At 41.7% G+C, this 14,590-nt stretch overlaps 1 protein-coding gene across 2 annotated transcripts in view; it reads right to left on the reverse strand.

Annotated features, from left to right (window-relative positions):
* The window catches only part of GARRE1 (granule associated Rac and RHOG effector 1), a 57,383-nt gene that overhangs the window by 12,636 nt on the left and 30,157 nt on the right, over positions 1-14,590 (reverse strand). For both annotated transcript variants that reach the window (XM_005530125.3, XM_014258878.2), the window contains exons 3-7: positions 8,041-8,247; positions 5,556-5,696; positions 5,178-5,273; positions 4,881-5,042; positions 3,740-3,898 (exon numbers count right to left, since the gene is read on the reverse strand). In XM_005530125.3, the coding sequence (XP_005530182.1) occupies positions 3,740-3,898; positions 4,881-5,042; positions 5,178-5,273; positions 5,556-5,696; positions 8,041-8,247 (765 nt within the window). The remainder of the gene's footprint in view (positions 1-3,739; positions 3,899-4,880; positions 5,043-5,177; positions 5,274-5,555; positions 5,697-8,040; positions 8,248-14,590) is intronic.

Here is a 14,590-nt window from a genome sequence, read left to right on the forward strand (position 1 = left end):
AAAGGAATGGATTCACTTCAGCTTTATTTAACTTTTAATTTAGTGATATTGAATTCCATATTTGGTTCATGCATTCTGTTGTTGTCCGGTCTGTGTGGGTTGGCCTTTTTGATCATTTCCATAATTTCCTATTTTGGTCATGCTGAAACAGCAGCTTTTTGGCAGCAGTCAGCACTTCTTGCTTCAGTGACTAGCAGATTAGCTGTACCATTTATCCTTGAAATGGCAAAAGTCCTCTGGTATAAATAAGCCTCAAGGGACATTATTGACTTTGCTGCCATCACCTAACCTACACTGGTCCTGTTTCTAACTGGTTGTCTGTTACTGGGTATGAAAAAATGTGAAATATAATGCTGAGTTTCTCCTCTCTCTCTTTAACAAAACCATCAAATAATACTTGAACATAATTATTTCCCACCTTTCAAATATTTTAGCATAAGGCCTTCTTTCTCCTTCAGCTGAATCTAGGCATTTGCCCAGGTTTATTCAATTTTAAACATGTCTAAGCATGGTGATACAAGGCCACACTATCACCCACCCATGAAAATACCTCTCATTTTGGAACAGGGCAATTCCAGTATTCTTTTCTTGGTGTTTGGATGTTTTCATTTTACTTAATTTGGTAATCTGCAATTCAGCCCTACTGCAGTTTTAACTGTGAAAAGGAGAAATGAACTTAGGATTTTCTCAACTCCCAAGAAAAGTACAGTCTGCACCCCAGACCTGAAGTCAGAGGTAAAACTCTGATTTGTGCAGACCTGTGTCAGGTTCTGGTTGTGGTGCATGGTTGGTGCCCATGGTCTGGGCTTTGCTGGGGTGTTCCTCCCCCAGGACAAACCTTTCTTCCCTTTACAAAAAGTTTTACATTTCTCAACATCTGTCGGAGTCAGGATGTCTGGGATTTAAACTTTACTAGGGGATTTAGTGCTCCTGCAATGCATGTTGGAAAGATCGACTAGCACAAAAAAAATAATTTTATCTGTTAACCTCTTTGCATGAGGCCAATTAGAGGTTTTATTTCCACTCATCCTCTGAATTCAGCTATTTGAATGTAAATTACTTTCATTCAAACACACAGATTTCATCAGCTGTCCCAAATCTCAAAATGCAATTCTTATTATATACATGCTAAGGTAAGAACTGAAAATCTGCACTTCAAATTATTTCTTACGTGAAAAAAACTACAGCCCAAAATAACCAAGCAAACTTAATCACAACTCACTGTGCTTTCCACACTTAATGAAAGTAAACTTAATGAAAGCAAACTTAATGAAAGTAAACACTTCTCAAAAGGCACATGGCAAGATGGTTTAAAAACAATGAGACTGTCAAGTCATGGTTTTTTCAATTGGGCATTTAAGGTACAGATCCACACACAATTCTGAATGAATGCAGACAGCCCAGTATCTAAAAACAGAATAATGCTATGTGCTATGCCACAATTCATTTATCTGCCTTCCTCACTAAATAAACTTAAAATAAACACATCCTCCCTCCCTGCCTGGTGGTGCTTAGAGAACAGCTTCCTGTACCTCAGACACCCATTGTTCTTGTTTTACAGGTGCTTCCTCTCTCCCTTCCACCCAAAGAACTCTTTCACAACCCAAATTCCAATTTCTTGTCACTGCACGAAGTGGATACAAGCATAACTGGATGTTGTAAAAAAAGATGGCACAAAGTTTATAAAGAGAAACCTCAACCCTCATACCCCTCTAAACTGTAACAAATCAAAGTGAGAATGAAGGAGAGCAGGCTTGCAGGTCTTCTGTCATGTGCATGGCTCATTATGTGCCTTTGAAGAGTGAAGCCTGCTGCTTTCAGAACCTGAGGTTCATGCAAGAATCTTTGCAGACATTGAGGATTCAACACAAGTAAAACTCCATAGCTCAGCTCTTTCATTTGGGAGAACGTGTAGGTTTTATGCTGACACTCTCCAAAAGTGATGACAAACCTGAAGAATGTCAGTGCTTCAATTACCAGCGGGTCTAACTTGTTATGTCTAGACTGGGGGACACCAGATTTCCAGATTCCCGAGTCCAAATGTGCCTCATGCCACTCCTCAAACCTCCTCGGGGCAGGACTTGGGTGTGCACAGCACTGAAACCCCCTGGAAAGGAAACGGTGGAAGGTGCAGCATCCTCCCAGGCACTCCTCATCCAGACACTCCGGAGCCACAAACTGCTCCTGCATTTCAGCACACTCCCATAGGGCTGCTGAGAAACTCCTTCCTCCCTGGCCTCATTTCCTGCACCTCACTGCTGACTCCCAGCATCCTACCACAGACTGTGGCAGCTCAAGACACAATCCCATTTAACCATACGCTTTTTCCAGTCCTCTTCATATTTATTAATATTTAATACATGCTTTCCTTCAAAACACCTAAGTAGAAATTTGATAAATCCTACTGTTGCAGTTTCTCTGTCCCTGCAAAGACACCACCTTCTTATGCCTCCCTGTAAAACTTCTCAGCCAAAGCAACACTATTTCCTACCCTTCAACCCCTGCATCTCAGTGAAGCAGCTGCACTGTTGTCATGACAGTGATGGTCTGCACCTTTGATTTTAGGCTGCCATTATAAGAATAGTCAGTTGAATTCCAGTGTCATTTCAACCTACTTCTCTAACAGGTATTTAATATTAAGGGAATACCTAAGATCTGATATCTAGTATCAAAGGGATGCTGTATAAAGTAGAAATATCTGGCAAATTCATAATTTCAAATCTACCATTCAACATTACTGGAGAATCTTCTAGCAGTTCCAAAAGCACATGGTTTAATTTGCTAGGATAGAAGATGAAGGTCACCTAACCAGCTGCGTGATTTGTCTGAAAAACAGATTTAAAAAATATGCAGCTATTTGGGTCCTTTAACCACAAATTAATTACAAAGCCCTCGTGGTCTCCCATCACCTTGAACAAGGAATCAGTGATGAACCAGCAAGCATTTAACCCACTGTAGGTTAAAGACAATTCAAAGAATACTTGACAATACTATCACAGGCCACAGTGCAGCTTTATCCTTGCATTTCCTCCCTATGCTGAAGGTGCAGCCTTTTCCTCAACTCACGAGAGACCCAAAGACCCACGTGTCACACACAAACACTGCACTAAGTGCAGAGATTGCAGTAATTAGGGGAGCACAAATGCATTTTCTTACCAGAGTATCTTCAAGCATCTATTTTTATCAGCTGCTTAGATACTGTAAATTCCACTGGTTTTCTTCCCCTCAAGAACACATGTCTACAGCAAGGCATTTAATTTAATCTCTGTTGGAGATAATCAGGTAGCATTACCTGGTGCAGACTCACTGGTTTATGCTGGGCAGGAAACTCAGCTTCCAATCAAAGCAGAGAGGAAATTTTAAAAATGGCAGGTTTTGAAGCTAATTTGAGAGGGGGGTAGATGTGTGTTTGGGTCTGTTTGTAACATGGTCATGTATAGATTTGAAAATATTTCTATTTCTCCATGAAGCAGAAGTTTCATTTCTTGTGTTCTCTCTTGAAACAGAGATCAGGAAGCACCTGGTGCATTCTTCTGTTCCTGTCAACTACGGACACCACCTACAGACTCCCATTCTACAAGGACACATTTTGCTCAGAAATTGAGTTAACTGCAGCACTAAAAATAGAGCAACACAGAACAAGACACTGCAAATTAATTCCTAAACTCCAAAATACCTCGTTTCTCTTCAGGGTGTTTACATAACCTTTGTTTTCCTATGACTATTGGTAGTCACCTACCAGTCCAGCCTGGCCAAACAAGAGCTGCACAGCAGTTTTGCAGGCTCCTCTCCACGTGGAAGGGCAGACCTGGTTCAGTACTTCAGTCACAGGAGAGTCATCACGGGGTGTGAGTCCATTATGGCATCCAGCTTCCTTGATCAACTGCAGCATTGTGTGCTGGAAAAATAATAAACACTCTGTGCTACCCAACACATGATTTGCAAATGGTATCACCAATGCTTCCAGATGGATTTGTCATTGTTCTACACGCTTTTCAGACAGCTATAATGTCTGCAACCTCTGAACAGTCTTATATAACTAGGAGAGTTCCACTGCAGAACAGAAATATGGAAGACTGTCTCTGCTGTTTGGAACACAATACTGTTCCAAAATCATAAAACACTATTTCTGCTTATATTCTGGCAAACCAGTTTAATCGAAACTACAAAAAGCACTGCAAAGACAACAGAAGAGCAGCATTTTGAGCAACTTATTATTTCAACTCTTTCAGGAGCAAGGAACTAGGTTTATCTAAAAAAAAAGTGAAAGTGCTGATTAAAATAAACAAAAAAAGTGAAAGTGTTGATTAAAATTGCCCAAATTACTTCTGAATGGACATATTTTCGATGTGTTTATACTGACACTACAATTAACTTATCCATAATTTAAAATTCTTTCTAAAAAATTGATTCTAGTTTGTAAGATGACATCAAAATGAGCTCTTTTACAAAGTACTTTTATCAAGTACCTCCCCCTTAGCACCAGGCTGGGCTGACTTATTTGGGCACCTAAGAAGATGAAGGCTCTGACATGCATCACCTGGCTGGGGAATCTGTAAGGGCTCACCTTCTTCTCTACTTCTTCACACCTAACACATCTATTTTCATATGTTCACAGATGCTTCATTGCCTCCTAGATCTCTATGCCTGTGCCTCTCTCAGATTGGACTGAAATTTCTCAGGTGGTCAAAATGTTACCAGGAACAGGCGTAGCCCTACAATGTTATCAACATCGTGTTTCCACAGGAAGCCAGGCTGAAAAAAAGCACTTTTAAACACAGCTTTGGCACAAAACCTCTATTACTGTTGTTCTCTACATTTTGATGAATTCTACTCCTTCTCCCCCATCTTTACTTCTGTGGTTAATTAGGAGTGATTACCGTTTTCAGCTTCAGGTTTTCTGCTGCAGACTCATTGAAGGAGATTCCTTTCAGAAAATGGGACCCGATCTGGACAGGGACAGTGGGCAGCTCACACTGAATGGGCTGAGGTGGAGTCTGTCTCCTTCCTGTCTGCTGGGCTTCAGCTTCACTGCAACAGCCCTGAAGTACAGAACAGATCAAACAGAAGGAACTAAGACATTAGAAACTCCTAATATGGGTCCAAATGTTTGTGTATTTTAAGTACCCATTTTCAAGTGAGGAGGGATGAAAGAGAGCAGGATTAGCAGATCCTACCTGAAGACTTGCTTCAATCGCTTTTGGGTTCAAGTGGAAGCCAGCCTTCATTGCATATTCACAATGACCCAAGCTCTCCAGGGCCACTTTGTAAGCCTGACATCAAACAAAAAGTTGAGATAGCACAGGCGTATCAGCAAGGAAGCAAGCACACAGTCATTGTGTCTGGGTACAGACAGGGATTGGAACAAGGATTTACCCCACTCAGTTCTATGGCATACACACATTTATCATGGAAGATTCCAAAGCTGTAATTCCCAAATACCTCTGAGCTGTCTGTGGTACACAATTCTGCAGGAACACACTCCTTCCCTATTTCACTCCTTGACCCACTGACTGTACTACATGCACATGAAAGCAGCAGACTTGAAAAACCACCTGCAAAGCACTGTCAATTTTCATGTTTAGCTCTTTGAGCTGATGTTCAGGGATGGCCACACTCTGTGAGCAGAAAAGTTGCTGAACTTCAATTCCTGCCAAACATCCATCACAGCCTCTTTCTCGCAGTCGAGATGTGGCCTGTAATGTAAAATAAAAATCCAGGGTGAGGAAGGTCAGCATTAAACCAGGTCAAGGCTTAAATAGATTTCAAAAAAGAGCAAAAAAGCCTGCAGAGTTTAAAACCTTCTACAGGAGATGAGAAGCAGCATCTGGGGGAAAGGACCTGGAGACTTTATTATAACTTACTCAACTTCTACTGCTACTTTGGAAGCAGAACTCTGACGTAACCTGCACAGCACATGGGTGTTGGCCAGCACTTGGGTTCAGCATTGTTTGCTGTTACTATTTCAGCTCCCTCTCAGGACCAGGGGTCCTGTTACACAGACCACACCATGGCTGTGGTTACCTGAGGACAGACTTGCAACTCCAACATAAACAGAAAATATGGTACATCATGTGTACAAGCACTCCTGTGTTCATGGGATGATACATTTCATAAACTTATGGGTGATTACTGCGGTGCAATTTGAGAAGAGCCACATGATGCTAAGATCAACTTAGCACAGCAAGAAAATAGCTTTGTGTAATATGATTTTGAAAAACAAGAAATAAGCCAAATATCTACTTTTAGCTGTGAAATCCTACATCAGTGAGCAGGGTAAAGCAATTAGATGTGGGTTATTTTCCAGTCTAGGAGGGAGTCTTGCTCTAAAGCAGGATGTCCAAATTGGGGGGTTCTGGTACTACAGCCAATGGACAGACATGGGCTCACCTCATGAACAGAATTACTGCATTTCCCAAAGCAAATCTTAAAGAGCAAAACCAGTTTTGAGCTACTGACAAAGAATCACCTTAAACATCACTCTGCAGCAGCAGTGCTCTCCTGCCAGAGAGGCTGATTTTATCAGAAAACAATGGATTGCCTTCCACTCCAAAGTAGAGATTGACAAATATTTCTGTATTTCAAATCCCCCTTCTATTAAAATTATTTGTATTAGTCATCTGCAATTATGAGAGAGAGATTTTATTTATTTAGAAACTAAGCATTTTTCTTATGCTATCTTAATACCTCACACAGATACCCCAAATCAGTTATTTCAATCAATCATAAAAACTGAGACGTGTCTTCTGTTGTTATTTTGGAACTATGGAGAATCTGTATTTTATCTCTCTCCTCCCCTTGTATGTCTAATACAGGATTTGATTTGTACAATACTTGTACAAGATTCTTTTGAAATACTGGTTTTGTATTTCTAAAAAACATAAATAGGTGAAGTGGGTTGCTCAAAAGCTAAAAAAAAAAATCAAGTTAATGTTCTCTGTGAAGCCAAGTTTAATTTTAATCACTGCTTAAACAAATTTGATAGCAATTGCAGGGCATTTCTAGAAATTGTTGTAGTTTTAAGAAGCTAAGTGTCATACACATAAAATTAACTCCTTCTATACCAAAGAAGTACAGCTATACCAGGATTAGACCTGTTACAATTATCTGTAATACACCTAAAGAACTCCCAAATCCCAGTTTTATCCAGCAAAATAAATTTGTACTGCAGTAAAAAAATCACACATAATCCCTCTGCATTCATGCAACTCATCAGCTTTCCTGTACCTTGCAGATGTCAGTGAGAAATGGAGACCTTGACAAGATTTCCAGTCAGGATGACTAACAAGCCATGTGGGCAAATGAGACTGCAAAAGCACATGCTCCAAGTCATCTGAATTTAGGGAAAACACACACTCTGTGTCTGAAGCCATTCTGATCTATCAGGTCCAGACTTCAACAGTGCCAGAGAAAGCAGAAAACCTCATAAAACTGAATGTCTTTATAAAGTACTGGTTTTGGCTGGCAAAGTAAGGATTCCACAGATGACAGGTGATTGTGAAAGTACAAGTCCTGAGAGTGGCACATTTAAGTAACATGGGTCACATTCCAACAGTGGATGGATGAAGCAACATCAAACTCACCAGCATGAAGACAAAAGTGTTAAAAATTACCACAAAGATTTTGAAGTATAGAATAGAATTAGTGCTCAAAATTTGAGAGAAATAGACATTACCTAGATTATTTTTTCATCAAGATTTTGCTCTGTTTTCACAAAGGTTTGTTGAGGTTTTTATTTTTAATTCCCTCTGTCTGCCCTATTTGAACAGTGGCAGTTCATTACCCACAACAAAAATCTGTTTTCACTGCTTGTGTGCTCCTTATGCACAACCCTATAGCAAAGAAAACTTTACACAGGGCAAAGATAGTGCACTCATCACATGAGTAAAATGAGTTTTAGTGTCTGAAACCAACTGTGCCACATTTTCCCCTTCAAATGCAGCATGTCTTTAAAATCAGCTGTTTTCCTCCTTTGTTAGGACACCCAGGCTGACTTTAGGTTTCACTAAATCTGCTGTGCTTACAGCAAGACCTCCTCACCTCTGCTGCTCCTCTCCATGATCTTATTGCATCTTCCAGCTCATTTGTGGGGCTTATATTTGAGGCTCCAGTCCCACTAACGTTCTTCCTCTCCTGAGCCACAGCTTCAGCAAAGCAGGAGTGTGCCACAGGCTGGACTTTCTGCAGAGCTTGTGACAGGAATTGGAAGTGGACCTGCATCACTGTCAAGAAACATCGCCCAAGTACCTGTGGGAGACAGACAAACCACGTAGAAGACACACACGTGTTTCAAGCACACAGAAGAGCTCACAGAAGTTTCCCTTCTTCCTTTCTGTTTGGTGTTTGGGGTAAGGAACTTGGTTAAAGTCTGATTTTTTCTTATTAAAATAATGCTTCAGATCATAAGATATGATATTCAACCATTTACTTCAAATACAAATGAGCATTAGTTTCTATGAATGAAGGGGACATTCTGAGTCATTTTTAGTTCTGTACTCAAGTTCTGACTACTTGACAAATGAAAAGCTTGCTCAGTTACTTGGCAAAATCAAGCACAAAAGTGGGAGTAGCATATTATCACAAGGACCAGGTCAACACCAAAACCCACCTGCACAAAGAGCCAGCTGAATTTCTGATAAAAATCCAAAGCAGCAACAACAAAACATGAGTAACTGATAAATGATGAATAAAATGATACTGCACTGGAATATTGCACTGGGACACTGCACTGGGACACTGCACTCCTGCCAAGCTCCCTCAGGGAGTCCAGGCCAGGCCAGGCCAGGCCAGGCCAGCAAAGGCTCCCTGGGCTGAGGACAGGCAATGCCATCCCCCGCTGGTCCCCCAAGCTGTGCCCAAGGACACTGGGACCCTCAGGTGGCAGCAGCACAGCAGAGCTGCTGTGCCAGAGGTGCAGGGACAGCAGCCAGGGACACCCTGGAGAGCCAAAGGCTCCAGCAGGAACGCTCCATCCGGGGCCATGCTCCCCAGGCAGAAAAAAGCTGACAACCAAGTGTACAACTAGAGAGCTGCAGAGAAAGAGGGATTTTCCAAATCACCGTAGAAAGTATTTAAAAACTATTCAAAGTGTTTCTTTTATGGAGTTTATCACATGAAGTGCTTTAAAATGTGTATTTGACTTGGATTTATTAAAAAAGAGTCAACTCCAATTCCATTTTAGGAATAATTCATAAAACACACAGATAGTGTACAAAGCTATCACGCCTTGGAGGCATTAAATCATCTGCCTTACTTTCAGCTACATTCTTCTGGACCAGAACTATTCAGACACAATGTATCTTCCTGGCAGGACTCTCCAGTCACAGGAACAGCTACATGCATTTACTATCTACTTCCGAAGAACCAATGGTGGCAATGCTTTTTTCCACTGCATCCAGACTCCTTTTGACATTCCATTCTGGTTCAATCACTTCCCTTCTTTGTACAAGGCATAAAATTAAACATTTTTGGTACTTTGACTGACCTCTGAAAGTGGAGCTTGCCTTATTAAAAAAAAACAGTCAGCAAATGATAAAATGAAGAAAACTCCAACTTTCCTGGGTATGAGATTATAAACTGGTGATCTGAATTATTTCTGTGTAGGAAGAATGCAGTTCTCAGGGGAAGATGAAACTAGTACTCATTAGGAATTTCAAGCTGATTAAATTTCAAAGAATATTTAAGGCACAAAGGTTGAAGTTTCCCCAGCCTGGGAATAATGTTCAAAATAAACAAATGATTCAGGTTTTAAGTGGCAGCACACAACCTTCCTATTATAACTTACAATGTTAAACAGTGAAGATAAATAGTAACATCTGCTTTACTGAACTTTTATTTTGTTTGAAAAAAATCCATTTCAGCCTTCCTCCAAAATGAATAAGAAAGGTTTAAACTTCACTATCAAAGTGGTGGAGGATTTCTGTACTGTTGAACACCCCCTTTGGATGGATGGCAGATACCAAACTCACTTTAAAGAGCTTTAAAGAGCTCACTTGGTCAGATTTTCTGCCAAAGAGCCCAAAGTTTGCCTTATCCATGGGGAAGGCAGTGAGCTCCCCCAGGCAGGGCTGGGCACTGACCCCTGTGCAGAGCAGCACAGGGAACCTCTGCTGCACATCCCTGCAACAGCACCAGCACATGGATGCAGTTTTCCTCAGTTAGAGACACCACCACGTCTTTTTCAAGTTTATTTTCCCTACTCTCCCATGCAGAAGTGTTTGACTCTCCTCCTTCAGACCAGAATAAACACAAACCCTACAAACTGTGCAGGAATCGAAGCTGAAATGGAATCATCTCAGGTGTCAAACAGTGAGATTTCCTTGGGAGTGGTGATGTTTTCTTAATTTCATAGATTCATTTACATTGCATAAACAATGAGGTCTTCAGCATCCAAATTTTTTGTCCCACAGAACACAGCTCCACCACCTTGACCTTCCTGACCTCCATCAGACAGGACAGATGTCTGTCTGTCTCAGCAGAGCCTTACCTGAAGGAATCTCTCTTTTCCTGCTGAGGCAGTTACAAGAAATGGGATTTTTGGTTCCTACCAGCAGGAGCACCAGGTGAGATGCAGTGTTAGGTTATTCTGTCCCACTTTATCCTCCTCATAAGGGCACACAATCAGCTTTGGAATATTCCACTGGACAAAGTGTACACAAAATTGCCAGTTTTCATTGCTAAACAGGGATGCCATACATATTGCCTGGCAAGAAAATCTTGTACAAGTTTCCTTAAAACAGAGCACTACCAGTAACAAAGTCAGCAAATAACAAGTGTCAGTCTTCTACATTTGATACAAATGCTGACTTGCAGTTCTCCAAATACCATTTTATGCAGTAGAACTTTCTTTTTTTCCCCCTTTTTTTTTGGCTATTTCCTTAAAGAAGCAGAATGCTCAAAAAGTCAAACACCACAACAGAATTACTCAAATTACTCAGCGGTTTCCCTTAACAGTGTCCTTAGTGGCACAGCCTGGCTGCCACTGAACTGCTGTGCCCCATTATGAGCCAAGAACCTTCCTGTACATCACCAGAAGTGGGCAGAACATTATTCATTTTCACTCTGTAGCAGACCCCTGCAGTTCCAAAGAGCAATCTCATGAACAGAACACCCAGAACACCAAGGGAAGACTTGGTCCTGCCCACGGCTGGAATCATCTGCAGGCTGAATTCCAGCAGAATCTAGTTCAACAGACTCATTTCTCCCAACAGTGACCCTAAAAGCCACTCATGATAATCTGATCTTGACAGCTAGTGAAGTGGTCACTATCATTTAGCAAAAAAAACCATTAAAGTGTGAAGCATTTTAAAAATAAAAAGCAGCAATTAAAATGTAAGACAAAAATTTTTTTGCTTCTAACAGTTCCTCAGTTCAGAAGTCTGGAAGCAATCACTGAAAATCCCAGGAAAGACTAATTTAAAAAATAGTGAAATTGGGCTTTACAATGTTTGCTAAGGAAAGCCTACATTTAATATTTACTTAGACATTTTGTCTCACATTTTGTTCAAAAATTCTTAGGCTATTTTTATACATATGAAAGCCAAAAAATTATCTCCATTTAATACAAAACAGAGCATCCAAGAATATATCTGGTGCCTATCTGTGCTTCCTTTTTGTACAGGAAGGCAACATTCCCCTCATTACTACCACTTCTAAGACAATTCACAAGCCCTGTGTAGCTAGCAGTCATTCTTTATGTATTTTGCAGTACTGAGGCTTCTCCAAAGCTTCACAAGAGATAGGGAAATATACTTACTTCTACCACTTTTACTTCTCCCTATGGATTTGCTTTAATGCTTTTATTAACAGAAGTACAGAGTTACTGCATTCCCCCAGCAGACAGATATGGAAAACACCCTCTCATTTACCCTGATTTCCAAGCTGTTCCTCCTCACCCATACAGGCACAGAATACCCAATAATTGAAAGGTGTTTGAAAGAGGAAAAGAGAAAGAAGAATATAAAAATCAGCATTTGCATTTCTGAAATTAAGAAACCTTGGGAAACTCCATCTGTCACCACACTTTGATCAAGTGAAGTCACCTTCTTACACAGCCTGGCAGACAGTTCTGAACCAGCAAGCTTTGTTCTAAGTAACAATAAATAAATTAAAAACCTCATCCTGTGGTGCTATCATCCAGGCTGCACAACAGTTTTCTGCCCAAATTCAAGTCAGGTATGTTCACCAAAACTGAAGTTTTCTTGACATTGCCTTCCCTGGGGGGCAGAGCTAAAGATGTGTGGAACCCCAGAAAAGCCACAGCTCTCTGCTCAATTCCTAAAGACAAACCTGCTGAGCTTGGACTTCTCATTCCTCCCAAAAACTACAGCCTGTGTTAAGCAAGGTTTAGGAAAATTGCATTTCCTTTAGCTGGGCTCACACATAGAAAGTCCCATTCTTGTGTCCTTCTCATGAATTTGGGGTTCTGCCCCACTGCACCCTGAGTTCAAGTCACCTCCTGTAACAGCAGCCTCCATCCCTCCCACAGGAGCCCTGCAGAGCCATTCTCAGAACTGCTGAGCTGCCACTGGGGTGTTCCCCCATCTCTCAGAGCTGTGAGCTCTCTCAGTCACCCACCAGAGAAGCTGACAAAGCAGCTTCAGATACACCTGTGTTCCCCTCCTGGTATTTTCCAGGGGAACAATTATGCTGCCTCACACTCTTCCCCCATCACTTCCCTGTTCAGCAAACTCTGATGAAGTCAGGCAAGCCCTTTATGTTTTTCTGCTTACACTGTGAGTTTTTTAATCCTGCTGGCAGTTTTATGAAATGTTAACTTCTCTATCCACCAGGGGGGAAAAAAGCAAACCACTTTTTAAACTGAAATTTTAGCATCAACAGCTCAGTCTTCAAACCCCACAAAAGCACAAAGGGAGAGGATCTCACCAGGTCACCCTTCTGTCTCTAGCAAGGAGCAATTTCACCTAGGTCAGTTCTACCTGAGGCAGGTTTAACCTGTTCTGTAAGCACTGCTCCCTACCCTTTGTAGCAATCCACATCAGTGCTCCACTAACATTACAAAGGATTTCCATAGCATCTAATGTAAACCTTTCCTTCTGAAATTTAAGTTCCTTGCTCCACCTTACATGGACATGAAGAACAGACACTGACATGTTCTGGCAGCTTCTCACATACCTGAGCAATTTTGATTTTCCTTCTCAGCCTCTTCTTCTGTAGAGTCCATCTTTTCAATTTGTCCTCTGATGTCCTATTTCCTGGATGTCTGACTGCTCTTGCTGCTCTCCTCTGCTGCCTCTCTAGTTGCTCCCTGTTTCTCTGAGTGCACCAGCAGTGCTGTGCATGTGCACCACTGTGTTTAAGGCCATAACAACCAGTGAAGTGCTCAGTTCATGGTTCTCGCAGGCTAGGGTTGTGTTAAATTCATGGTAACTGTCTCTTTGCACAACAGCAACAGCGCTGATTTATTATTTCCAACTGCACAATACTGACTCTTACCCAACACACAACTCCCACAAGCCCTAGGACTGCTCTCCAGAGCTGCTGCCCAGTGGGCTTCACTCCTGAAGCTGAAAAAGTCTATTTAAATATTACAACATTCAGCTTTCCCCTCTGAATTCCATCCCAACTGGAAAACTTGGTTGTTCAAGATTATTTTTAGTTCAGCAGGTCTCCCAGCATGCTTATATCCTGTGCTTCCAAGTCACCTACAAACAAATATATTGCTGTACTGGCCTCTGCCAAGGTCCAGTTCAGCTATGAGCAGCTGCTGCTCCCTGGGCACAACCACCCAGCAGAATTCACCCCTCTACTCCACAGTCCAGACTGATCCACAGAACAACCACAAGTCTCTGTCAAATCCCACATTCTGCTGCTGCTTAAGCCAAAGCAGAACACAACACTGGTCTCCCTATGCAGAAGTTCCCATAAATCCTGCATATTGACTGTTTTCAGAGCCGTGTGCAAGGTGCAGTTTTAATGAAGAAAAAGATACCAGAAGAGTAGGATGGGAAGTGGTGGGACAGCCCAAGAGGAGAGGCAGGAAAGCACAGGAGCAGCTGCTCACACTCGTTCCCACCACAGCGCTGCCGGGGCAGGGGAGGGAGCGCTGCAGGTGCACAGAACAAGGCTCAGGCCTGGCCAGGAAAAGCTGGGACCAGAGCAAGTTTCTCTGCCTTCAAGCTGGCAGGACTTGCACCCACCTGATGCAAACGCTGCTTTCTTTCTGCTCCTCAGTTCCCTGCAGAGCGAGGGGCAGCGCACAGCCAGCACCCACCTCTGCCTGCCCACCTGACAAAAGCAGCTCCACACAGGGCTCCTACACTTGGGAAGACAGCATTTCCAAGTCCACAAAAACTCCTAGAAGACATCTAGTGCTTCATGTGCTTTTGATTTTTTTAATTCAGAAAGTATTTCAGCTCATCTCTTATAAAGATCAATTAATTACATAAACTCACTCTTTTTTATATACATTGCTACAGCTTTAGCTAAAGAGTGGTGTTATTGGATTGTCTTTAAAAACATCAGCCTACAGAAGACATTTATAGCAAATATACAGCCCATCTTCATTCTATACCAAGCATACAACACTGAGAACTGTAGTACACAACTGCAGGGAGAGCTGTGACTGACA

The sequence above is a fragment of the Pseudopodoces humilis genome, chromosome 14 (assembly GCF_049639895.1).
Source record: "Pseudopodoces humilis isolate 2021_Gansu_Grassland_sample_001 chromosome 14, ASM4963989v1, whole genome shotgun sequence".
Taxonomy (NCBI): Eukaryota; Metazoa; Chordata; class Aves; order Passeriformes; family Paridae; genus Pseudopodoces; species Pseudopodoces humilis.